At 33.8% G+C, this 25,442-nt stretch overlaps 1 protein-coding gene across 2 annotated transcripts in view; it reads right to left on the reverse strand.

Annotated features, from left to right (window-relative positions):
* Window positions 1-9,890: 9,890 nt before the first annotated feature.
* LOC132719921 (GDP-D-glucose phosphorylase 1-like) overlaps window positions 9,891-25,442 on the reverse strand; it is a 31,219-nt gene continuing 15,667 nt past the window's right edge. Inside the window, exons 2-11 of one of the 2 annotated variants that reach the window (XM_060703880.1) lie at window positions 19,407-19,493; window positions 18,913-19,026; window positions 16,991-17,191; window positions 15,766-15,852; window positions 14,818-14,876; window positions 13,948-14,050; window positions 13,231-13,331; window positions 12,623-12,768; window positions 11,918-11,983; window positions 9,891-11,523 (exon numbers count right to left, since the gene is read on the reverse strand). In XM_060703880.1, the coding sequence (XP_060559863.1) occupies window positions 11,393-11,523; window positions 11,918-11,983; window positions 12,623-12,768; window positions 13,231-13,331; window positions 13,948-14,050; window positions 14,818-14,876; window positions 15,766-15,852; window positions 16,991-17,191; window positions 18,913-19,026; window positions 19,407-19,487 (1,089 nt within the window). In that variant the 5' untranslated portion in view covers window positions 19,488-19,493 and the 3' untranslated portion in view covers window positions 9,891-11,392. Of the gene's footprint in view, window positions 11,524-11,917; window positions 11,984-12,613; window positions 12,769-13,230; window positions 13,332-13,947; window positions 14,051-14,817; window positions 14,877-15,765; window positions 15,853-16,990; window positions 17,192-18,912; window positions 19,027-19,406; window positions 19,494-25,442 lie in introns of both variants that reach the window. The other variant, XM_060703879.1, reaches the window with a different exon arrangement.

Consider the following 25,442-nt stretch of genomic DNA (forward strand, 5'->3'; position numbering starts at 1 on the left):
TTATTCATTTAAAATTTTAAACCCTTTTAATTTACTGAAATTTTCAGGATTTTAAAGGCCTCCCCCATTTAAAAAAACATGTTTTAAAAAAAAACCTTTTTTTTTTAAAAACAATGAAGGGTTTAACCTGAATTTAATACGGAAGATGGAACAGGGTTAACACTAATCCCCCAAACCCGAATTTATGGGGGGGTAAATTTGCCCAACCCCCCTTTTAACCCGGGTTGCAAGTAGACCTTTGGGTTTGGGGTTTAAAAAAATTGTGTGCTTGGTAAGTTTTTAACCAGGTTTTCCGAAGGAAAAAACTGGTTATTAGATTTGAGGTATGTCGGCGGGCGGGCGGGCGGGCGGACGGGCGGGCGGGTGTAAACAATTTCTTCTGTGCGCAACTCCTCCTACATTTCTCAACGGATTTTGACCAAACTTTCACAGAAGCTTTGTCATCAAGTGCCCTGGCGCATATTGTGGGGGTTTTGCGATTAGATAATATTTGACCTAATTATGGCCCTTTTTTTTTTTTTCCTTATATAAAATATATAGTGAACAATTTCTTCTGTGCGCAACTCCTCCTACATTTCTCAACGGATTTTGACCAAACTTTCACAGAAGCTTTGTCATCAAGTGCCCTGACACATATTGTCGGGGTTTTTGCGATTAGATAATATTTGACCTAATTATGGCCCTTTGTTTTTTTTCCTTATACAGAATATATAGTGAACAATTTCTTCTGTGCGCAACTCCTCCTACATTTCTCAACAGATTTTGACCAAACTTTCTCAGAAGCTTTGTCATCAAGTGCCCTGACACATATTGCCAGGGTTTTGCAATTGGTATATATTTGACCTAATTATGGCCCTTTTGTTTTTTTTCCTTATATAGAATATATAGTGAACAATTTCTTCTGTGCGCAACTCCTACATTTCTCAACGGATTTTGACCAAACTTTCTTAGAAGCTTTGTTATCAAGTGCCTGGCACATATTGTCGGGGTTTTGTGATTGGATAATATTTGACCGAATTATGGCCCTTTGTATATTTTTTCCTTATACAGAATATATAGTGAACAATTTCTTCTGTGCGCAACTCCTCCTACATTTCTCAACGGATTTTGACCAAACTTTCTTAGAAGCTTTGTTATCAAGTGCCTGGCACATATTGTCGGGGTTTTGTGATTGGATAATATTTGACCGAATTTTATGCATACAGAATATATAGTGAACAATTTCTACAGAGCGCAACTTCAAAAATTAAGCAAAAATAAAGTACTGTTTACCTTTCTAAAACATTTGGGGAAAAAATGCGAATAGACAAAATAAAATTTTCTCAATCATTTTTGTTTGAGGAATATTAAAAAAAGCCATAATTCCTCCTAAAAATTCAATTAAAAACAAATGCCCCTTCATGACAAAGCTTCTGTGAAATATTTTGCTGAAAACCTGGTTGCATCGCATTGCGATGTTCCTTGTTTATCCTGCAATGCTGCACAATATATCATAATTTAAAAAATTATGTCTATAAAACGAGACAAAAAAGAAGATAATAACTTGATAATACAGTTTAAAACTGATATTACCTGCAATCAAGCTGTACTTACCTGCTCTGCTACATGTTCATAATTATGTGAAAGGGGTGTTTATTATCTGTGTCAAGTGAAAACTGTTCAAACACATACATGTGAACTCTCCCGAATTTTACGCGAGAGACTCCCAACTTTCTGCAGCCATATTTTCAAAGATTTCTCTTGAAATAAGGGGTATTTGTTTCATAAATTAAAGAAATCTCCCTATTATTTGATGTCAGAATTTCTTCTTAGTTTATTGATAAAATTCGAAAAATTCCCTCTTTTTTAAAGAAAAATCTACCCACTGATCATCAAAAAAAGTTGCGTTGTGCATAACATAACTGCCTAGTTCAAAATTATCTTGCGGAAAAACAGCATATTTTACTTGTATGCAAATTTATAAAACTGTATACAATATGCAGATGTTTTTGGACCTGTTTTGTTTGGGAGAGTAACTTTAAGCTTAAAAGAGTTTTTTCTCAGTGGTTTATTAAATAAATTACTGGTAAGAATTTTTGTGGTCAAATAAAAGTCAAGAACAAAATCATAAAATATAAATCTTTTATTTTGTATTTTACTCTGCAAATAATTGTAATAACATAATTCAATGTAATGTTTACACGAGTTTTAAATAAATAAAATGTGAGACAAGCAACAACATAATATACAAAATGTAAAGCAATAAAAATCTGAGCCGGGTCACAACAAAACCAACATAATGGGTTTGCGACCAGCATGGATCCAGACCAGCCTTTGCATCCCCGCAGTCTGATCAGAATCCATGCTGTTTGCTTTACCAACTCTATTACAAATAGAGACAACTTATAGAGAACAGTCATAGATCCTGATCAAAACTGCGCAGATGTGGCAGGCTGCCGAGTCTGGAGTCCATGGTGGTCGCAAACCCATTATGTTGGTTTTTTCGTGACGCGGCTCATCTATGGATTTCAAAAGTTTTTAACCACCTTCCATCCTTTTTAAGTTAAAATTAATCAATAGAACACATTTAATATTCAAAAGAAATAATGAGTGTTATTTCTTTCTATGAACTTACATGTACTATTAATAAATGTGTATGTAGAACTTATAGTGAAAATAACCTGGTACGACCAATATTGGTAAGAATTGGGATGGGCCTAATGTCCATTGGTGGCAAAGCGCAGAGGTCCCGATTTCCTATTAAATGTTTCCTTTTTGGGAAAAAACCCGAACCTATAATTTTTTCCAACCTGAAATTTAAACTGGTGCCCTCTAGCTGGGTTTTTCCAGGGAGCTGTGGGCAAAAGGTTTTTAACCAAGAAGATTCAGAAGCCACTTTGTTTTTTTTACTCGGGAAGGGTTTACAACATTTGCGTTTTGGCTATTGGAAAACCGAATTTTCCCTTTTCCGTTCAGAGGTTTTGATTTGGAAATTGAGATTTGGTTTAGAATTTCCAAAAAATTTTTAATTGAGTTTTCTTATATCAGTAATCTTTGGGGAATTTTTTTTGAATTCATGAAAAATTTGGGATTTGCTTTCATCAGTGAGTTGTAAATTTAAAAATTGTTTTGCTTTTGGGGGGATAAACAAAAAGAAATAGACAAGAAAAAGGGTTTTTATTTGGGGAACCAGGTTTTTTTGGATAGTGCTGTGATTAAAGGGCAATATAAAAAAACGACCCCCGCCTTTGGGAAAGGGGCCCCGCATTGGGGGGGAAAGGGGAAAGGATTTCACCCTATTATACAAAAACATAAAAAACTACCCAAAATTGAAAAGATTTCCCCGGAAAAGGTTAAAATTGGGCCCCCTCAGGGTTGAAACGCAGGCAAAGGGGAAAAAAAATTTGGTCATCGACAAAAAAGGGATTAGGGGGGGGGAAAATGGTTTTGGGCCCAAAGATATTTTTATAAGTCGGGGAAAACCCGGGACTTTGGTAATGGGTTTTAATGTTTCCCAGTGGGAAGAGGTGCTGCTCCCGGGATAAATTTTAATTAAAAAGTTTGGGTGAGGCCGGAAAAAAGGGGGGTAAAATTAAATTTTTCCCTATTTTTTATTTAATTTTAATTTTTTTTACAGATGTTGTCGCCCAGTGAGTCTTCTACAGACACACTGAGGAGTAAGGCCCCCACGGTTACACGTTTAAACGGATTCGTTTCGATTTTCATTCGTAAACGTTTACGATATTTTTTACCGTTTAATCGAAATGACCATATTGTCTTGATCAAATATCTTGATCATTGCCTGTAATCATGGATTTTATCCATTCTAATTGGTTTATTCCAAGGTCAAAAAACGGAAAATGTGTGTTCACAACCTTCCACACAGCATTGCTGTGCAATAATCGCTTGTGACATAATACATTTTTTTGAAAATTTTATTTTCCTTTGATCTTTTAAAATAGAGAAAAGGAGATTCATTGCAGAAAAATTTGTGCCGACACAATCGTGACGAGCCCTGAACATTATTTATTTGTTTGTTTTGTAATAGGAATGTTAGGATCCGTCTCTGCGTTTCGAATAACATGGATAGTAGTTATTTTACATAAGATCAAAAATAAAAAAACGTTTAAAACGAAAGGGTTTTTCTTTCTTAACAATCGGTTTTTAAACTTTAAAAAAAAAATTTTTAAAACGTGGGACCTTACTGAGGGGGGGTAAGAATAAGGGGGGCTGGGGAAAGAAACCCCCCGGTCAGTTTAGGGGGATAAGCTTGTAATAAAAATTTTTGTGGGGGTTAAAATAAATAAACTTTTGGTAATTGGGCCAAAAAAAAAGGTTGTACACTTTCCCTGGGCCGGGGTACCTTTTAAGAAAAAACTTTATTAAAAAATATCTCCCCTTTTTCCCGGGAAATTAAAACCGTTAGCACTTTGCAGGGGAGCTCGGCGGCAAACCCCTACATCAGATTGATGAATGGGGAATAAAAAAATTTGGGAAAATAAACCCAGAAAGACTAAGGGAAAATGGGCCCGAATGCAAAAAGCTTTGTCGGGGATAGGGATTCAGGGGTTATTTGGCCCGTAATTTCGGGGAATTTTTTGAACCCTAGTAAGTTTTAATTTAAAAAGAAAAATTTTTAATTTATTTAATTTTCAAAATTTTATAGCAGCATAGGCCCAGACAAGGATCAGGTTACTGATTTCCTCCAACATAGCGAGGCTTGTGGTGACGAGGTGATGACGGAGAGAGTATTGGTAGACGGAGCATGTTGGGGTCAACTTCCAATTGATCAGAATGTTTTTTGGAGGTGGAGGACATAATGGTGGTGGATATGGTGGGGAGTAGCCAAGTAAAAGACAAAAAACAGAAGCGAGAAAATATGAGAATGAGGGAAATGGAAGCAGGAGACAACAAGAATTGGATAGAAAGAGATGCCGGGATAGGTCGGAGCCAGCCTCTGGACCATTTGTGTTGGAAATCTCAAAGATTATAGATACCATCGTTGAGATGCAGGTATAGTACCTTATGAAAACAACAACCATCAGGGTACAAGAACCTAAAAGGTTACCATCTCCAAGCAATAAAGGCATATTCTAAACATAAACTTGCTTATTTAATGATATCATAAAAACAGTATTAAATTCAAGAAATAATATTTTCGCAAGTATTTTCGCATTACCATTAAACGTGAAACAATTTCTTGGATTTATTTTATTTGTTTTTTGATTAATAATTTCCTTTTCCTTGGTTTTTTTATAGAACTGTGCCTGGCGTTTCTCAAGACAACGTTTTCTTGTTCCATTGATTACGCTTTCTTCAAGCCGCAGTCAACGTATACCAAACAGTAGGTACACTGAGGCGCTGGTGAAAGATACTCATAGAATTCTTCCTCTAAAACCAGAGTTTGCGGACTATAGGTCCAATATTATCTCTTCAACGAAACTATCTCTGCTATCAAACTAGAAAATCCATTTCATCAAAATAAAGAAAAGAAACAGGATGAAAAGGGCATAAAATCTAGCGTTGATGCAGAGATTTCATAGACACGTCTTCTCTTACAACAACAGCAGCAAACACTATCATCACTAGATAAAAGTGTAGAAAAACAGCCGTCAAAGAATCTTAAATGCTGTATTACTACTACGAACAAAGAACATACTGGATTGTTGTTTTCAAGGCCTGAAAAATGCAGGTATCATGCATATCAGAGTCTGATTCTGATGATGACTCATAGTATATAGGTTATTCATAGGACACGTAGAGCGTCACAAGGGCTAATTTTAAGGACAACACACATTCTGGAAAAATACAATGACTTGATGAACTTTTTGTACAAAATAACTAACTTTATTCCACCTATAAATGAAAGTCTATATAAAGAGAACCATTTCAACATGAGGGAAAGCCTTGAAATGAGTGAGAAATACCAAAAACCAGAGAGCTGCCAAACTGTTTCCCAAACTTAAATGAGGAGCTGTTTTGTCAAGACAGTATTGATTCCTGATACAAAAAAGAATGATACCACCCCTACGAAGAATAAACTCTTGCTCACACAAGGTTTGATTCAAATAGTAAAAATGATGGACATTATGCTTAGAAAGTAAACAGGAAGTGAAGAGTTCTTTGAACTAGCTACAGAAAGTATCCAATTGCTTACATTTGCACACTGAGATTTGTCAAATGTAAGAAGGAAATGTAAAAACCAACTATGGCAAAGAAATATCAAAAGCTTTGTACCCCACACTAATGCCTCTTACAAATCAACTGTTTAGGGATGATCTTGAAAAAAAGAGTTGAAATTCATTACTGAAAGTAAAAGGACATGGTATCTGGCAACAAATCAAGTCAGAAAAGAGCAAAAGACCATGACAAAGCTCATATCACAAAAAACCTCACACATCGTCAGTCGGGCAGGCCCCAGCATTTATCATGCCATTACTATGACAACTGCCTGATAAAGCCTGTCTGAGAACAGCAACCTTTCTCAGTCAGTGACTTGAGAACACTATGTTCCTACGCCAGATCAGCACTGATGATGTTTATTGTTGGTATTGTTTAATTGACTTTGCTGAATATTTATGATAATACACAGTAAATAAATTGTTAAAGCAAATTGTACCAAAAATTGCGTTGTGTTATAAAATTATTGGTAAAAACCCTCGGACTACTTTTTTGGCGTATAACCCTCTTGTGGTTACCATACTTTCAGAAATTAGCACCCCGAATTAAAAAAATAAGATGCAAAATCATAATAGAGGCATGATAAAAAGAATAACAGGTTACTGTCTTTTGAGAAAGGGATTTCTCAGACTCGGCTAGATATGGTCCGGAAGGGGCTCGGCAAGCCTCGCCCCTTCCAGGACCATATCTAACCTCGTCTGAGAAACCCTTTCTCAAAACACAGTAACCTGTTATTCTCTATTACTATCAAGATGATGAATCTTTTTTATACAAACACCAGATTTACCGCAGAACAAGACAAACCTTGTAGACAACCACAGCACCATCAACAAACAGCAACAGCAAAAACACAAATTTCAGAAGTAGGAACAATTGAAAATTAGATCTTGATTACTTCTGACATGTACCTGCTTGACATTGTTAAAAATGGGATATAGAATTGACTTCCACTCTATGCAGTGTTACCTCACATGAAATGTAATGACAAATTTAACAGCGATGAAATTACATTATCTCGGCACAAATTGGTGAGTTAATTACAATAAGTGTTCTTACTAAGACTACATACTGACCGAAAAAAGGTGGTACATACAGACTGATCTTAAACATAATGGGCTAAAATGATATGTGGAGAACATCATTTTAAAAGGAGCCATTTATCTTGTTAAACAAAGATGTTATTTTGCAAGTATTGATTTTGCAAAGGCTTACTACAGTGTTCATATTGCTAACATGGCATAAAATATCTATGTTTTTATTTGCATAGTGAAATTTATCAATTCACATGTATACCTTTAAATGGCCTTCAGCCCAATGTTTATTCACAAAACTGCTTAAACCCATGTACTCTACACTACGGAAAATTTATCATTTAAATGTTGCTTACATTGTCAATATAGTAGTCTCATTGGATACATGTAGTTTCTGTTGCCAAGCAACATTCAAGCAAGATCTGTAGTTTAATTAATAACAACAAGAGGGCCATGATGGCCCTGAGGTCGCTCACCTGTATATAGCCCCCCACCCCCCCGCCAATTTTTTCCCAAGGGCTTTTATTTGAACAGACTTGGTAGACACCCATAAGAAGATGTTTCATGCTAAACATCTAAGTTCTAGCTCATTGGGTTTTTTAAAAGAAGATTTTTTAAGTTTTTACAATACACATATAGTTAAAAACAATGACACCCCTGGGGCAGGGCCAGTTTTGACCCCCGGGCTTTTATTTGAACAAACTTTGTAGATATTTACTTAAAAATGTTTCATGTATAATATCTAAACTCAAGCTATTTGGGTTTTTTCAAAGAAGATTTTTAAGTTTTTGCTATACACATATAAGGAAAATCAATGACCCCCGGGGCGGGCCAGTTTTGACCCCAGGGCTTTTATTTGAACAAACTTGGTAGACACCCATTAGAACATATTTCATGCTAAATATCTTAGCTCTAGCTCTTTGAGTTCTTTAAAAGAAGATTTTTTAAGTTTTTACTATATGCATATAGGGAAAATCAATGACCCCCGGGGCGGGGCCAATTTTGACCCCAGGGCTTTTATTTGAACAAACTTGGTAGACACTCATTAGAAGATGTTTCATGCTAAATATCTTAGCTCTAGCTCTTTGGGTTCTTTAAAAGAAGATTTTTTAAGTTTTTACTATATGCATATAGGGAAAATCTATGACCCCCTGGGACAGGGCCAATTTTGACCCCAGGGCTTTTAATTGAACAAACTTGGTAGACATTCACTAGAAGATGTTTCATGTCAAATATCTAAGCTCTAGCTCTTATGGTTCTTTAAAAGAAGATTTTTTAAGTTTTTACTATATGCATATAGGGAAAATCAATGACCCCCCGGGGCGGGGCCAATTTTGACCCCAGGGCTTTTATTTGAACAAACTTGGTAGACACTCACTAGAAGATATTTCATGTCAAATATCTTAGCTCTAGCTCTTTGGGTTCTTTAAAAGAAGATTTTTTAAGTTTTTACTATATGCATATAGGGAAAATCAATGACCCCCTGGGGCGGGGCCAATTTTGACCCCAGGGCTTTTATTTGAACAAACTTGGTAGACACTCACTAGAAGATGTTTCATGCCAAATATCTAAGCTTTAGCTTTTACAGTTCTTTAAAAGAAGATTTTTTAAGTTTTTACTATATGCATATAGGGAAAATCAATGACCCCCCGGGCCGGGGCCAATTTAGACCCCAGGGCTTTTATTTGAACAAACTTGGTAAACACTCACTAGAAAATGTTTCATGCCAAATATCTTAGCTCTAGCTCTTTGGGTTCTTTAAAAGAAGATTTTTTAAGTTTTTACTATATGCATATAGGGAAAATCAATGACCCCCTGGGACCGGGCCAATTTTGACCCTAGGGCTTTTATTTGAACAAACTTGGTAGACACTCATTAGAAGATGTTTCATGCCAAATATCTAAGCTCTAGCTCTTACGGTTCTTTAAAAGAAGATATTTAAAGATTTTTCTTTCGGTTGCCATGGCAACCAGAGTTCTGCATGAAATGGAATTCTTTGAACAATCTTGATAGAGCTTCATACAAAGAGTATTCCTGCCAAGTTTCATTAACATTGGCCTTGCGGTATCATAGAAGATGTCCTTAGAATATTTAAAATGTGGACGGACGACAGACGACGGACGCCATTTGGTTGGCCATCCTAAAAGCTCACCTGCACTTTGTGCAAGGTGAGCTAAAAATAGGTAAAAAAACTACTTTTCATAAACATCATCTTTGACATATAAATCAATTGGGACATTTAATATGGAAAAAAAAAGAAGATGGCCTGATTTGTGCTAAAAACATTTCCCATTTCTCAGTCATTTTGCACACTAAAATGATAATTCAGGAACAACAGATGAACAGAAATTTTTCACACAAGTTATTGGTACAGACCCGCATTAAAGGTATAAAAATCTCAAAAAAAAACTATTCCAGTCCAGTCATGTCAAAAAGATTCAGTGGAGTCATTTTAACACCCAATGTCAAAGGGCCTCATTTGTCTTCAAAGTTTATAATGTAAATAAGGTCACCAGACAATCATTTGTCTCATATTAAACATTTAACTGGAACCAGTACTTCTTTTGGATTTTTTAAAGATTTTTTTTAAAACATTTTGACAATGTAAGAGCCTATATGGTGCAATACAATATGACTCTGGTTGGTGATTCTGTTTGAATATAAAACAAAGGTGCAAAACATGCTATCCCACCATACAAAGCAGTGTATGAAACAAGATTGAACCCACTATCATAATAAATAACACGAAGTACATCTAAATACAAAATAATAAATATGGCATTTTTACCAGAAACTATGACAAATTTTAAGTGTATAAAGCTATATCTGTGCTGTCTTCAGTTTACAGGATTTTGGTAACAGGTTAGTTTCATAATACCTGTATGAAAAACATATGTTGGTATATTTTCTATTGAGCAAATGGCACATGTATATAATCATTAATAAACAGTGAAAACCCTCATTAAAATAGCAGGATAATATTATGTTCCAGAACATTTTATTCTGTTTACATACAGTATTCAGGAGTGTAAAATTAACAGAAACATTATATGTTACAGCTCTTTCGATAACTAACCATAAGATTTTGGAAACAACATTATTTAACTGTTTTTTCACATTTTATGATAAAATTTAATTAGATATAGCTTTATACACTTTAAACACCCTTTAAAATAATTTTACTCCCTGAGTAAAAAATGATAATTGTATCAACATTTTCTTGACATACATGTTATTGATAAGTAACTGTTTTAACATAATTATTATACTGTTCCTCTTTCTCAAATAAAAATAAAAATTCAAGTTTATCATGAAACTGCACAACAAGTACTGCCATCATTAGCTATCAAATGGCAAATCTGTATGCTATTGAGGCATTTGGTTTACGTTATAACAAAATCATGCATTGTATCTTTAAATACATTGAATAAATGATAAAAATAAACAAAAACACTCTAAAAATTGAAATTTAGTTCCATTCTAGCCAATAAATTTGATAGTGAGAGTGAATCAAAGTAAATATATTTAACAACATTCTACTGAGAAATATATGACTGTATATTGTTCTACTGTACCAGAATGTTGTGTAAATTTAAATTCATCAAATGTACTAACACTTGAGGATTAAAGTATTCTGAGATTCTTTAAGTAATAATGGAAGAGAGCAAAACATGATACATATAAATAAGATGTTTCAAGGAAATCAAGTAAATAAATACAGTTATATAAGATTTACATTCATGCTGTAATCACTTTCAGTGATTCTCCTTTTTTCAGAGGCAGTATCTCAGCTCTCTAAGATTCTAATATAAAAAAAAAGCACATCTCTTTTCTCTTTCTTTTAAAAGAGCGAAGAAAACCTATTCAGCAGCGAGATATATGATAAATTGCACAATAATTTATATATTCCATTATGAGTGTAATTAATTTCTGTAAAAATTGTATCATTCATTTTCTTAAAAAAGTAAAACAAAATTGCACCTGCGGACATTATCACATCAGAAAACTTCAATTCCATACAAGTTCCACATCCCATCTACTTCTATCACAAAAAATTTCACAACTGTGTAACATTTTAGTTTAGTTCAATGAATAATTCATACTATACAATGCAATATAATTGTGTGAAGATAAAATACAGATCTTATAATGGTCTATCCAGTATCACAATGACCGGCATTTTCTAGCAATAGAGGTCGTCATCAACTTATAAATGACTGACATATGTTGGAAACATCCTGTTTGATACTGTTATATTCTCTGTCTTCTAGAGCTGCATCTCGTATAGTCGACTCTATCTTTTCTTCATCCAAGTCGTAAAACATTTCTTTAACTGAAAATAAACAGCAATTTTTAAATGATACATGCTATATATAACTTAAACATTGCAACTTAATTAAAAGCAAAATCCTAGGTGCCTGAATTTTGTTGATAATAAAAATGAGAATTTTTTTTTTCAGCTGGAACTACAGACTGATTTATTTTAATAAAAAAAAAGTGCCACCCGATATCCTAGTAAAATCAAGTTAAGTGTAAGTTCTAGATCAAGTTCATCCTAAAATAACCTACTCATGTTAAACATGTGTAAGATAAAGAAATCCATACAGATTATATTACATTAAAAACAAACACTCCCATAATATGATATCAATGATAGAAAATCATGGTGTTTTATGTCAAGAGTTGCAAAAAATAAGATAACAATAAAATTAAGTTATTTACCATACCTTTGACAGGTAAATGTCCTGCCAGCTCCACTAGTGCTACATTGAAAGCTTCTTCATCTTTCAACCCTGAAATATTATAAAGTTAGAAATATATGGTAACATGTGAAAGAATAAGATGATCATCTAGCAATATTTTTATTTTGTGTTTTTTTGTTTGTAGAGTTTTATGTTGCACCAACACAGTATAGGTCATATGGCGACGTTCCAGCTTTACTGGTGAAGGAAGTCCTCAGGTGCCAGTCTGTGCATTATTTCAAGCATGAACAGGCACCCAGAGTAGAACAACCGAAGTTCCAAAAGCTAGCTGAATAGCTATACTAAACTTTTTTATTTTTTATCAATCCAAGCCCTGCCTTTTTATTTATCATCAATATTTTAATCATTGATAATTTAATGTTCTAATACTAATGGAATGCCTATAAGAGTTGGCTTAACAAAATATGTTCATTCCGTTAAACATTTAACTCTCAGTTAAAGAGCAGACTTTAAAAACATGATGTGATTTTCAAATTCTAATGTAATGCCAATAAAAGATATATCTTAAAACAAAATATGTTCTAGAAAACACTTAACTAGTAGTTACAGGGTAAAAATCAAATGTTAACAAACATATTGAAAAATTTTGTTTTGAAATGTTATAAAACAGCCTGTAAATGAAGAATAGGGTCCAGTGAGCTATATATGCAAAACACATACACATGCTACCTATAAACTTCTTCCTTGGCCACAAATAAACTCGTATAGTTCTATTAGTACTGTGTTGATCCTCGTTAAAAACCGGGCCTCGAATCATGTACATATTATGTGCTACTTCATGTTTCTGGAAGTAATCTGCTATATGGAATATAATCCTGAAAATCACCAAAAATATATCCGTTATTTTTACAAATGATTAATACATGTATAATTTTAGTGCCCCAAAAAATGTTTCACATGCCAGAAATGTTTAACCAATTAAATAAAGAAATGTGTTTGCTGTCCTTTGTGACATATCACAATTTCAATATTCTGCACAAGAAAATAATCTCAGTAATCAATAGTAATTACATTTGAAATCAGTATTTGGACCCAAAACACACATTTCAGATGTAAAGCTTTCAATGGCTAAACAATGGCAAGGTCAAGCAATTGGGATGTTGCAGGCCTGGCAGTCATGTGTAGATATTCCTGCTTGTCACAATACTTAAATTTCAAAACACTTTTTTTTAAAGATAATTTACAAAATAAAATGGTGTAAGTTGTAATATAATGCACCTGGCCATAAATAAAATAGGTTTTTATTATTTTTGATTTAAAGATAGTTAGATTCTTACTTTGATAATTTGTCTACTCCAGTCTTATGTAGCTGAAAAGCAAATCCTTTAGCTGGCATAGCATCTAGTTCATATAAATCTCCACATATATGCTTTACAGGCTGTAAAAAAAAATTTGATATGTTGCATTGTAACAAAATAAGATATTTTATATATCTCATGCACATAGATAGCATTTGGTTACTGGTACCAGGGTTTAATATATCAACCCTTAACCTGCTGAAATTTTGCAATGGATTTGAGCTTTATACAAAACATGAATAAAAAATTTCATGATTCATTACTAAAATTTTCAAATATTCCATACTTCATACAAGAAAACCAACGGTCCTTTGCTAATCCTCGATTGAAACTGTCAAAATAAAGTAACTATTTTCTCTTCTTTTTTAAAGCACTAGAATAAATCAAGTACATGTATGTTCCTTCAGTTCATTTATTTCTTGTTTTTATGCTGGTTTAAAAACAATTTTGGTTATATCTTGGCAGTCCATGCACCTAACCGGAGTTCCTTGATAACTAACTAGTACCAGATAGCAATTTCTCTGCAAGTGACTGACTACTAATCCACCATGATTTCTAAAACGTGGTGAGAGACAAATGACAAAGATAAATTGTCAATGTCATGGAGTAAATTTTGCTTCGTCAGATTAATCCAATGCTCTCCTTTATGAGCTAAGTAGGCTCAATCTGTAACACAGTGTTCCAAAATATACTTACTACAGATTCTACAAAAAGTTCCCTATCTAGGTAATATGCATGTAGATGAGCATGATTTACTGAGGCAAATGCACATAAACTGTTGAAACCTATTCTAAATCCTCTGAAAATAAATTAAATAAACTTATTTAGTTATGTTACAAAAAAGAAAAGAAAAGAAAATCATACATTAGGTGTTATCACACCAATACACTTAGCAAAAGTAAGTTACAGAAAAGATATTGTGATGGCGTTTTTAGGTCCATGACTTCAAAATTAAATTTTCACTGTGCAAAAATAGCTGGATGTACCAAGAAAAAAACATGTATATCTGAAGATCCAACAAAACATGTGTCAGTTAATCTATTTACTATATACGTGTATATGTTAAGCTAGTCTAGTAAACGAATCAAATTACAGTTCTTACAAGACTGCATTAATATTCTAACACTTTTCTTCCCATATATTGTACCTTATCCTAATATATCTAGCCTTAGAGTGATATTAAACTAGGTTTGGGGATTTAAGACTCACTGAAAATGTACAGGTTTTATGACAACTTTAAGCTCTACTGGTAGAGAAATACCTCAGATGTCTCTAAGTCAATTATTTCAGGCAAGAGCAGGCATTTGAGCAGGACCAGGCATCAAACATTATTTTTCAGAGTCACTCGTTCTGCAGGACTAGTAGCTACTAAATCCAATGTGCAGGCAACATTTTTCTACTCATCCTGCATCAATTGTCTTAAATTCTACTCGTAATTAAGAGCAGACAAGTGGAATTTTCAATCTCTGAGTAGGACCAACGATATTCTGTACAGTACACTAGCTGCATTACTTCCTAACATGATATAATCTGAAGTCTTACAGGTAAGTTTTATCTTTTTTTTACCTGTGTTTACTCAAAAGCATCATCTCTAAGGATACCCTCATTGAAGATTCTGTTAACACCTGTGAAAAACAAACAACAACATATACATGTGGAGTTAAAAACAAAACTTGTGTTAATACTTTTCTTTATAATCTGTAGAACATTCCTACATCAAATAATCTGTCAAAACACATTTTTCAAATTTTTCATACAAAATAAAACCTTTTATGCTTATTTTTCTATAAAAAATACTAGGATAATATCACATTGTTTAGTGAAAGAATTTGCATGCAAAACATTATTATACTAAAATTGATAAAATATAAATTTGTGACATGATAGTTAACTTAATTTGGAAGAAAACATTGACAAACTAAGTTAGTTTCTATGACAATGAAATTTTTAATTTTAAAGCAGCATGCCTCTAGTTTCATGCGAATTTTCATGAAAATTTTGAAAATGTATTTAAAAGCTAAATATTGTAAAGTGAACAAAGAAAGTAATTTACACTTTGCAAACAGCACTTACAATCCACGTCAATTACCAAAACAAGGTCAAAATATGCATAAATACCTCTTACTGTTTTAGTAACGCAGTAGAATTTTAGTGATTGATACTGTAAAATCAGTTATTATTCTCACTTCACATGTAAATATTGAATAATTTTACTTTTCTTAAGATCTTAATACATTTTTGTAAAGAATTAATTTCTTGAAATATTTTGGCTCATATCTAGAGGTGTGCAGCTTAAAACATTAATTGAGCCGCGCCATGACAAAACCAACATAATGGGTTTGCGACCAGCATGGATCCATGCTGTTCGCTATCAGTTTCTCTACTTGTTATAGGGTTTGTAAGTGAACAGCATGGATCCTGATCAGACTGTGCGGATGCGCTGGCTGGTCTGGATCCATGGTGGTCGTAAATGCATTATGTTGGTTTTGTCATGGCACGGCTCAATTAATTTACCTGTGGCTGACAAGCATCTATGTCGGGAACCAGCAGAACATGTCCATACTCCAGGGGGCTTACATTTATAACTACCAAATTTCTCTTCTGTACAAACAAAACATTTTGTAACTTTTAATTTTTGTAACTTCATATTATGTACTACATCTACCTTACTGTTTCCTCTTCATTTATTTGGGTTTATATCACAGAAATATTTTTAAAGTTTGAGGGGAATTTTCCAGCTTTCTCAAAGAATAACCACTTGATGTGCCCCACTATGGATCAATTTATGCACAAATAGGTTCTTATGTAGAATCAACCACCCTGAATGCACTAATTGACTTGTTTCCTCCTATGATGTCCTTGGCAGGATTCCATACACAACAGTAATTAAGTCAATTAAAGTCAATTATCTTAACCAATTAACTGCAAATATACCTTTCAAAAACATAAGAATCAATTTTATGATCTAAATGAATGTATAAATGTAATACAATCATTCTAATGTACATAATAATAAATGCTGGCTAGATATTATATGAGAAGCCCTTACTGCATGTTACAAATCTATATTAAAATGGTCATATTATTTTAATAGAAAAACTAGAAATGTTATCATTAAGCTTCCACCTAATTACCCTGTAACAGTGGCATATTTACATACATTTTTTGTGTGTACTTGTCGATATTTTAATGAAGGTCAAATGTCATTTTAATAAGTCACTTTTATATATCCATTAATAAAGTATTCAAATCAAGTTTAATACACATAGGCATGTTCCTGATTAATGTCTTATCACCGAAAAACAGTTTTTATTTATTTGTTCCTGATCAATGTCTTATCACCAAAACAGTTTTTATCATTATCTCCTTGGACATAAAAAGATGAGTATTTCAATGCTTTTTATGACAAAAGCAATGCAGTATCTTGAACATATATTACACATGTACTTTCTAAACTATTGTATTTTAAATACCTATATTCATGGCATTGTTAATGCTTTAACTATTAACATGCTGAAACTTATAAGTTAGCCTATGACACCAGTACAGAGCCAGATGAGTCTGCAGTTCTGTGAAGGCTCTATACTGTTGGTTGACCACCTTCAAATTTTCATTTTGTTATCCCTAAAATTGATTGATGGAATGATCCAACAATGGAATCTGAACAAGTTTATTTCAGAAATTCAGCAGATGACATATAATATTTTTAAAATGTAATTTAAGAACCCAAGTTTGATACCTTAACTGCTTGTTTATCAGTACCATTTTGCTGTGCCTGGTTAATCTGATTGTTCGGCCTTGAATCATCTTCCTTTACAAGTTCTAGAAGGATTTCTGGGGGCTTGATTTTTAAGAAATTAAAAGATGCTGGATTAAATGGTTGATTCACTGACTCAATCACGTCTGGTTTCCTTCTCTCCTGAGCTCGCTTTACATTTAACTGAAAAAATAGAATAAAATCATGAACTCTTTCAGTTACCTTATAGATGTATGTATCAGGTAAAAATATTTAAAAATAACATTCCAAAGCTTTGTCAAGTAAGTATAGTATGTACATTAACTCTTTTATACCATTTGTGTATTGACACCTCATTAGATATTATGCTGATTATAGTTATGGATATTTAAGATGAAAAACTTGAAAAAAAGCTATATATATTTCATCTTAAAAATCTTCTGTTAATCTTTCACCATGCCTTGATGCAGAATAAAGGCATTTATGTTGTAGAAGTCAACTTGACCTGAGCTAAATTTCAGTTAATTAATCTTGATTTAACATGCACATCAAATTAAAACATATAAACAAAATTGGGTTATTTCAACCAAAAATCTGATAATTACACTTTGAATCAAACTGGACACATTTTTGAAGATATATTGTCAACTAAGTGCAGTAATAGGTTAACTTTTTTTAAATAATATAAGGAGTTAACCCTCTCCTGTTAATTTTTAAACCTTATTTTGCTCTTCTATATCAGATGAAAAAACTAATTATGTAACAAGATATGTTTGTAATACATGTATGCTCCCTATTGGCAGCCAATTAGTCATGTGTCCAGGTTATTGTGACTGACTTTTGACCTACATGTAGCGACCTAAAAGTCAAAAGGGGTTATCTACAGGTCACGACTAGTCACTTGGTCATTGTGACTGTAAAGGTTGTGAGCAGCAATTTTATGACAAAGTTATCATAAATCTATAGAGATCAACAACTGGCAAAGACCAATGCACCAGTGATGTTTGAGTTGCCGAGTTATTGGTCAGAAACCGTTTTTTACAAACAATGTCAATGTGACCTTGACCTTTGACACTTAAATTGATAGGGGTTATCTTCTGGCTAAGACCAATGCACTTGTGAAGTTTGAAGGTAAAGGGCCCATGAACTGGTGAGATATATATTGTTTCATTTTTACCTATTAGCTCAATGTGATCTTGACCTCAGACCCCTTGCCCCCAAAAATCCACTGAGGTCATCTTCTGAACAAAAGCAATGCATTTGAGAAGTTTGAAGGTCAAGGCTTCATGGGTTGTCCAGTTATTGATAGGAAACTGTTTTGACATACAAGGTCAATGTAACCTTAACCTTTGACCCCCTGACCCCAAAATCAATAGGGGTCATCAACTTACCAAGACCAATGCACCTACAAAGTTTAAGCCAACAGCCAATGGGTTGTCGAGTTATTGATCGGAAACTGTTTTTACCTAAAAGTCAATGTGACCTTGTTTGTTGACCCCTAAATCAATAGGGGTCATGTAATGGCCAAGACCAATGCACCTGTCCTATGCAGTTTGAGGGCCAAAGGGCCATTTGTTGTCAAGTTATTGACTGGAAACAGTTTTTACCTTTGACATGTGACCCCAAAATCAGTAGGGGTCATTTACAGGACAAGACCAATGCACCTGTGAAGTTTGAAGGTCAAAGTCTTGTGAGTTGTTGAGTTATTGGAAAACATTTTGACATTCAAGGTCTTTTGACCTAGAATGACCTCCAAAACAATAGGGGTCATCTTCCGATTATGAACAATCCCCATACCAAGTTTTAAGTTCCTAGGCTTAAGCGTAAGCCAAAGATTCTGAGATATTATTGTTTTGGGTCAGAATCTCAACTCATATTACATACTTTTAGTTGGACTAAAACAAAATATTTAGAATAAAATATACCTGGGCTATGTATTTCTTGCTACCAATCACTCTTGTTTCTTCAATGTCCAGTTTGTACCTAAAGTGACCATCCTCCACAGCTTTATCCCAGCCACTTTGCAGGGTTTCATCAAACTAAAACATCAAAATAGTTTTGTCTAATGTTGAACAGTTAACGAATCCTGAAATTACTGCTTCCTCAACTCAAGAGTCACAGTAAAATCAGAAACAAAAATTTGCAATAAATTACCCCAGTCAATACATGTATATAAATGACCTCATACTATAGTATATATAACTGTGTAATTAAACAATATTTGATTTATTCTACATCTATCTTACTCATATAATAAAGTAAACATGCATGTAAATGCAATTCCCTTCCTTTTTGTATAAAATGTAATTTACAAGGTCTTTTTTTTTCAATCTTAGCCGACACAAATTGTTTAATGGACTTGTATTGCTGTCCACTGTCTGGAGATTTCAGTATAAAAATAACAATTTCAAAATGATACCTTGCTCTGCTGGCATTCTGTCTGTTGCCAGTTGCATGTATTCTCATTGAAATCTGACTCGGTGTATGTAAATTGTGCCATTTGTACCTGTAATTATACATGTAAATTTTTGTAATAATATACAGTAAAAACTGCCTGAGCGACCCCCTGATTTCAATGACTCTCTGTTTTATCCAACCTTGTATCAGTCCTACCAACATATTTCCCTATATAAAAGGTCTGAATTATACAACCCCATTTCATTTGTGACAAGCGACCCTAATTGTCTGATCCCAATGCATTGCTTTGATTTAAAACCACTAGTATGTTTAATTGCAATTGGTTAGATATTATTCCTTCATACACTTATATAATGTTAACTTAAGTCACAACGGTATATCTATGGTCTTTAAATTTTTTATTTTTTTTGTGACAGTATAAAGAGACTCTGCAACTGTATTAAGAGACTTCCTGTCATATGAGACCTTTTTCTAAAGATCCCTTGGAATGTCATATATGACAGTCTCGACTGTATATAGAAACAAGAATTTGTAACAGAGTTACCAACGTCCCCCGCCTCGGGGAAGTTTTATATGAAGCATAAAATTGCGCTATTTCAAAAGATTGAGGTATGGCTGTCAGGACTTTCATTCCAAAATTATGATCAATGCTAGATCTACAAATGCAACAATGAATTAAAGAAATACTAGTAAAATGAAACACGGAATGTAAAATTCTATCATGTTAACCTTTGACCTCTAAGTGTGACCTTGACCTTAAAGGTAGGGGTGAAGAACTGGTGTTGTGTATGACATATCATCTTATTAATATTACTATTTGTGCTAAGTAATTTCAAAATCCCTTGAACTATGTAGAAGTTATAGATCGGACACAAAATATACCCTATAACAGACTATGTCAATCTTTGACCTCTAAGTGTGACCTTGGAGGTAGGGGGCCCATGTTTTGCACCTGACATATCATCTTATTATTGTGATTATTTGTGCAAGGTATTTTTAAAATCCCAGGTTATGGACTGGACACAAAATATACCCTATTACAGAGTATGTAGGGGTCTGGTTGTTGGGCATGACACATCGACTTATTATAACAAACATTTGTGCCAAGTTATTTCAGATTCCTTTGATAAATGAAAAAGTTATGGACCGGACACAAAATATACCCTGTAATAGACTATGTTAATCTTTGACCTCCAAGTGTGACCTTGACCTTGGAGGTAGGTGACCGGTTGTTGCGCATGACACATCGTCTCATTATTGTGAACAATTGTGGCAAGTATTTACAAAATCCCTTCAAAGATAAGAAAGTAATGGACCGGACACGACATATACCATCAAATAGACAATGTTGACCTTGAATGAGCAAGTGCGACCTTGACCTTGGAGTTAGGGGTCTGGTTATTGCGCATGACACATCGTCTTATTATAACAAACATTTGTGCCAAGTAATTTCAGATTCCTTTGATAAATGACAAAGTTATGGACCGGACACGAAAGTGTGACGGACGGACGGACAGACGGACGGACGGACAGACAGACGGAGCCTATTACTATATCCCCCTTTTTTCTTCGAAAAGGCGGGGGACAATTAAATATATCATGAGTTAACATAGCCTTACAGAATCAGATTTTAATGTATCAAACTTGACTCATTGTTTTATTGACAAATATGTCGCAGAATAGTTTAAGTAGTAAATTTATTTCCGAATTCAAACACAAATTCACAACAAATAGAAGTCAAATATGTAACATTGTTATTTTGCTGTAGGAACTCGTTATATTTAGTTTTGTTTTTTTTTCTTCAATATTTGGAGTGTATGTTTGTTCATCTCACATTGATCGTATTTCTAGTATTTTCTACTTAATCAGCTTCTGCACTGCATGGTCATAAGTACCTCAGTCTCTATCTTAAAACCCCGCCACCAAAAGACAACAACCCTAGAGGTGTATAAAGAACAGCAAGGGAAATGAGTTACTGTTTATGTTTAACTTTCAAATTACCTGCACTGCAGGATGAATTTATCAATTTATATGTGATTTTATATGTGATTTAAAGCACCAAAAACTAGCCGGGCATAGCTATAGAATTAGGTCCACACTGCAGGAAAAATGGCATTAAAATTACGGTTGCGTTAATGTCACTGATAACTGTTTATTAACTATCCTAACATGCTTCACAATATTCCCCTATCAAACAGATAGGGCAATCAAGAGCTTCAGTATAGATAATTGAATGCTAGTTTAACAAGCAAATTCGTTGAATTTATATCCCCCGCCGAGTACTGGTTATTATTAACAAAACAACTGAAGACATAAGGCTTTATTTATATATTAATCATGGCATAAACAGTAATATTCTTTGAACTTGATAAATATTCAGGGCAATAACAGAGCCATAATTTTGTGTTAAATAGTAAAATCTGGAAATGCCAATGAGATGTATGCATACTACATAACTAATCAAGGGCCATAAATCTGAGTTATAAGTATCTGACTGGGAACAAGGCGACTATATACACATCTCCTCTTAGTATCCCATAAAGTTTTGTTGAATTCCAGCCAGTAGAAGCAGAGAAGTAGCGAGGAAACAAATATTTTTCTATATGGCTACTGCATAACTAATCAAGGGCCATAACTCTGAGTTAAAGTGTCTGACCGGAACAAGCCGACGATATGCGCATCTCCTCTTGGTATTGAAGGTTCTCATAAACTTTCGTTGAATTCCAGCCAGTAGTTGCAGAGAAGTAGCGCGGAAACGATTTTCACTCTATATGCATACTACATAACTAATCAAGGGCCATAACTCTAAGTTAAAGGGTCTGACCGGCACAAGCCGACGATATGCCCATCTCCTCTTGATATTGATGATTCCCATAAAGTTTCGTTGAATTCCAGCCAGTAGTTGCAGAGAACTACTCCGGAAACGATTTTTACACCATATGCATATTGCATAACTAAACAAGGGCCATAACTCTGAGTTAAAGTGTCTGACCGGAACAAACCGACGATATGCGCATCTCCTCTTGATATTGATGATTCCCATAAAGTTTTGTTGAATTCCAGCCAGTAGTTGCAGAGAACTACTCCGGAAACAAAATTTTACTCTATATGCATTCTACATTACTTATCAAGGGCCATAACTCTGAGTTAAAGGGTCTGACCGGAACAAGCTGACGATATGCGCATCTCCTCTTGATATTGATGATTCCCATAAAGTTTCATTGAATTCCAGCCAGTAGTTGCAGAGAACTACTCCGGAAACGAAATTCGGACGGACGGACGGATGGACAGATGCGCATCTCCTCTTGATATTGATGATTCCCATAAAGTTTCGTTGAATTCCAGCCAGTAGTTGCAGAGAACTACTCCGGAAACGAAATTCGGATGGACGGACGGACGGACAACGCCAAAACTATATCCCCCTCCCGATTCCATCGGCGGGGGATAATAATGTAGTTTTATATAATGGGCCTAAATATAAATCACTTAACAGGGTAGGAAACAATAAACCAGTTTGATTTAATATCTTTCTTTATTTACAAAAATTAATGTAAGTATCGTTTATTACCGATTCTGATCAAAATATATTTCTTACGTTAAACGTTGTTTGGCGCCAATTTATTTCATGTTACGCGCTGAACAAATTAGCACGTCATTTTGACATAATTGTTTTAAATGATTTTAAAAAGGACTTTCGTTATAATTGTAGCGGAGTTATAACTGAAACTGTATTTTTATGTTAAAGGTTTCAATGTTAAAGACATTATAGTCGGTATGACAGCTGCTTAAATTATTTTTTGATATTTGTTTATGGAAAAAAGGAATTTTCTAATGAAGTATTTATTTATTAAATCAATTGTAACTTTACTTCTGTTTAGTAAGATTTTTGGTCAGAAGAAATAATTATTTTATTATTGTATTATTTATTTGTTAAGATTATAATATATCAGAAATGAATGTGTTAGTTAATTACTATATTTTTTGTTTCAGAGAATCGCTTTGTTTTATGCTGATGTGTGAAAATAAAAGATATATAGAAGGGCATACTTGAAAAGTCTAGTTGTTATCCGAAACCCTTTACAACAAATATTTTTTGTCTAAAAAAATACAATTACTTACGGAAGCCCATAAGTGCCATTTTGTCTTAGGACTTTTGTCTTATGACTAATGACTTTTGTATTATGACTTTTGTCTTATGTATTATGACTTGACAAAAAAGGCGGCAAAAAGGCAAGTTTCATCACATGCGCCCATTATGGCTGACGGAGGTAAATCTGATAGTGAAACAGAAGACAATTTGTTAAGTGTTGAAATTTAAACAGTTAGGCTCCCTTATACAAGCTTATTTCTCAATGTATTATTGTTTGTTCACAGCGTTTTTTTTCTCTACTTTGGGAATGGTGCCGGTACCAGACTGATTGGGAAAAAAATGCGTTATTTTAACTAAAATTGGGAATTTTTTTAATGCATTTTTTCAGCTACAAATGAGATTAGACATCATGAATAAAGATAGCTAACAGCTTCCACTGTCCAGATAGAACTATTGAGTTGTAATTTATATGAATATGTTGGATTTAAATGATTTTAGAAAAATCACTTGGCCTTGTGGGCATTTTGAACAGCCATTTTGGGAATTTAACATAATTGGAAATTGGGAATTTTAATGTCTATTTTCCATTGGGAATGGTACCGTTTTAGGGTAGTAGTTATATAAAGAAAAAAAACACTGGTTCATAGCGAACACTATTTATGCTATTTATTTATAGCACATACTTGCTCCGATTCATGTATCAGCTAAAACTACAAATATTTCACCAAGAGTACAAAATTTAGACAATTTAACAGGTAAATATTCCTGCTGTTAGTGCAAAGCACTCCTCACAGTGTTATCTCACCAAATCTGGTCATTAACCTGTGCAATCACTTGAACAATATATTTTGACTTTCTTTGTGTTGAAATAGTAAGGAAATAAATAAAAATATCCAAGATTAATTAATAAGTGATTTTACTGCTTTGATGTTTGCAAACATCATGATTTACTATGGCCACCTGTTTTTATGCTCCCCGAAAAATTTCGGGGGAGCATATAGTCGGCGCTTGTCCGTCTGTCTGTCCGTCCGTCTGTTTTCTTGTCCGGAGCATAACTTGAAAACCCTTGGAGATAATTTGTTTAAACTTCATACAGTGGTAGAGGGCATTGAGGGGGAGTGCAGTGTCAAAGAACCATAACTCTATTTTGCCCGGTTTTTGAATTATCTCCCCTTATAGAAAAATCTTGTCCGAGGCATAACTCTAAAACTATAAGAGATATCAACATGAAACTTTGTAGGTGAATAGATCTCAGTGGGTAGATGTGCAGTGCATAAGAACAATAACTCTTTTTGTCCTAATTTTGGAGTTATTGCCCTTTGTTAATTTCAACACTTTGAACTTTGTCCGGAACATAACTCTAAAACTATAAGAGATATCAAGATGAAACATTGTAGGTAGATAGATCTCATTGAGTAGAAGTGCAGTGCAAAAGAACCATAACTCTGTTAAGCCTCATTTTTGACTTATCTCCCCTTATAGAAAAATCTTGTCCGGGGCATAACTCTAAAAACTATAAGAGATAATATCAACATGAAACTTTGTAGGTGAATAGATCTCAATGGGTAGATGTGCAGTGCATAAGAACAATAACTCTTTTTGTCCTAATTTTGGAGTTATTGCCCTTTGTTAATTTTAACACTGAACTTTGTCCGGAACATAACTCTAAAATTATAAGAGATATCAAGATTAAACATTGTAGGTAGATAGATCACATTGAGTAGAAGTGCAGTGCAAAAAAAAACATAACTCTGTTAAGCCTCATTTTGAATTATCTTCCCTTTTAGAAAATCTTGTACTGGACATAGCTGTAAAACTATAAGAGATATCAACATGAAACTTTGTAGGTAGATGTATCTCAATGGGTAGATGTGCAGTGCATGAGAATCATAACTCTGCCTTGCCTAATTCTGGAGTAATTGCCATTTGTTTATTTTTACTTTTTGA

Source organism: Ruditapes philippinarum, unplaced genomic scaffold (assembly GCF_026571515.1).
Source record: "Ruditapes philippinarum isolate M1 unplaced genomic scaffold, ASM2657151v2 ctg367_1_1_1_1, whole genome shotgun sequence".
Classification (NCBI taxonomy): Eukaryota; Metazoa; Mollusca; class Bivalvia; order Venerida; family Veneridae; genus Ruditapes; species Ruditapes philippinarum.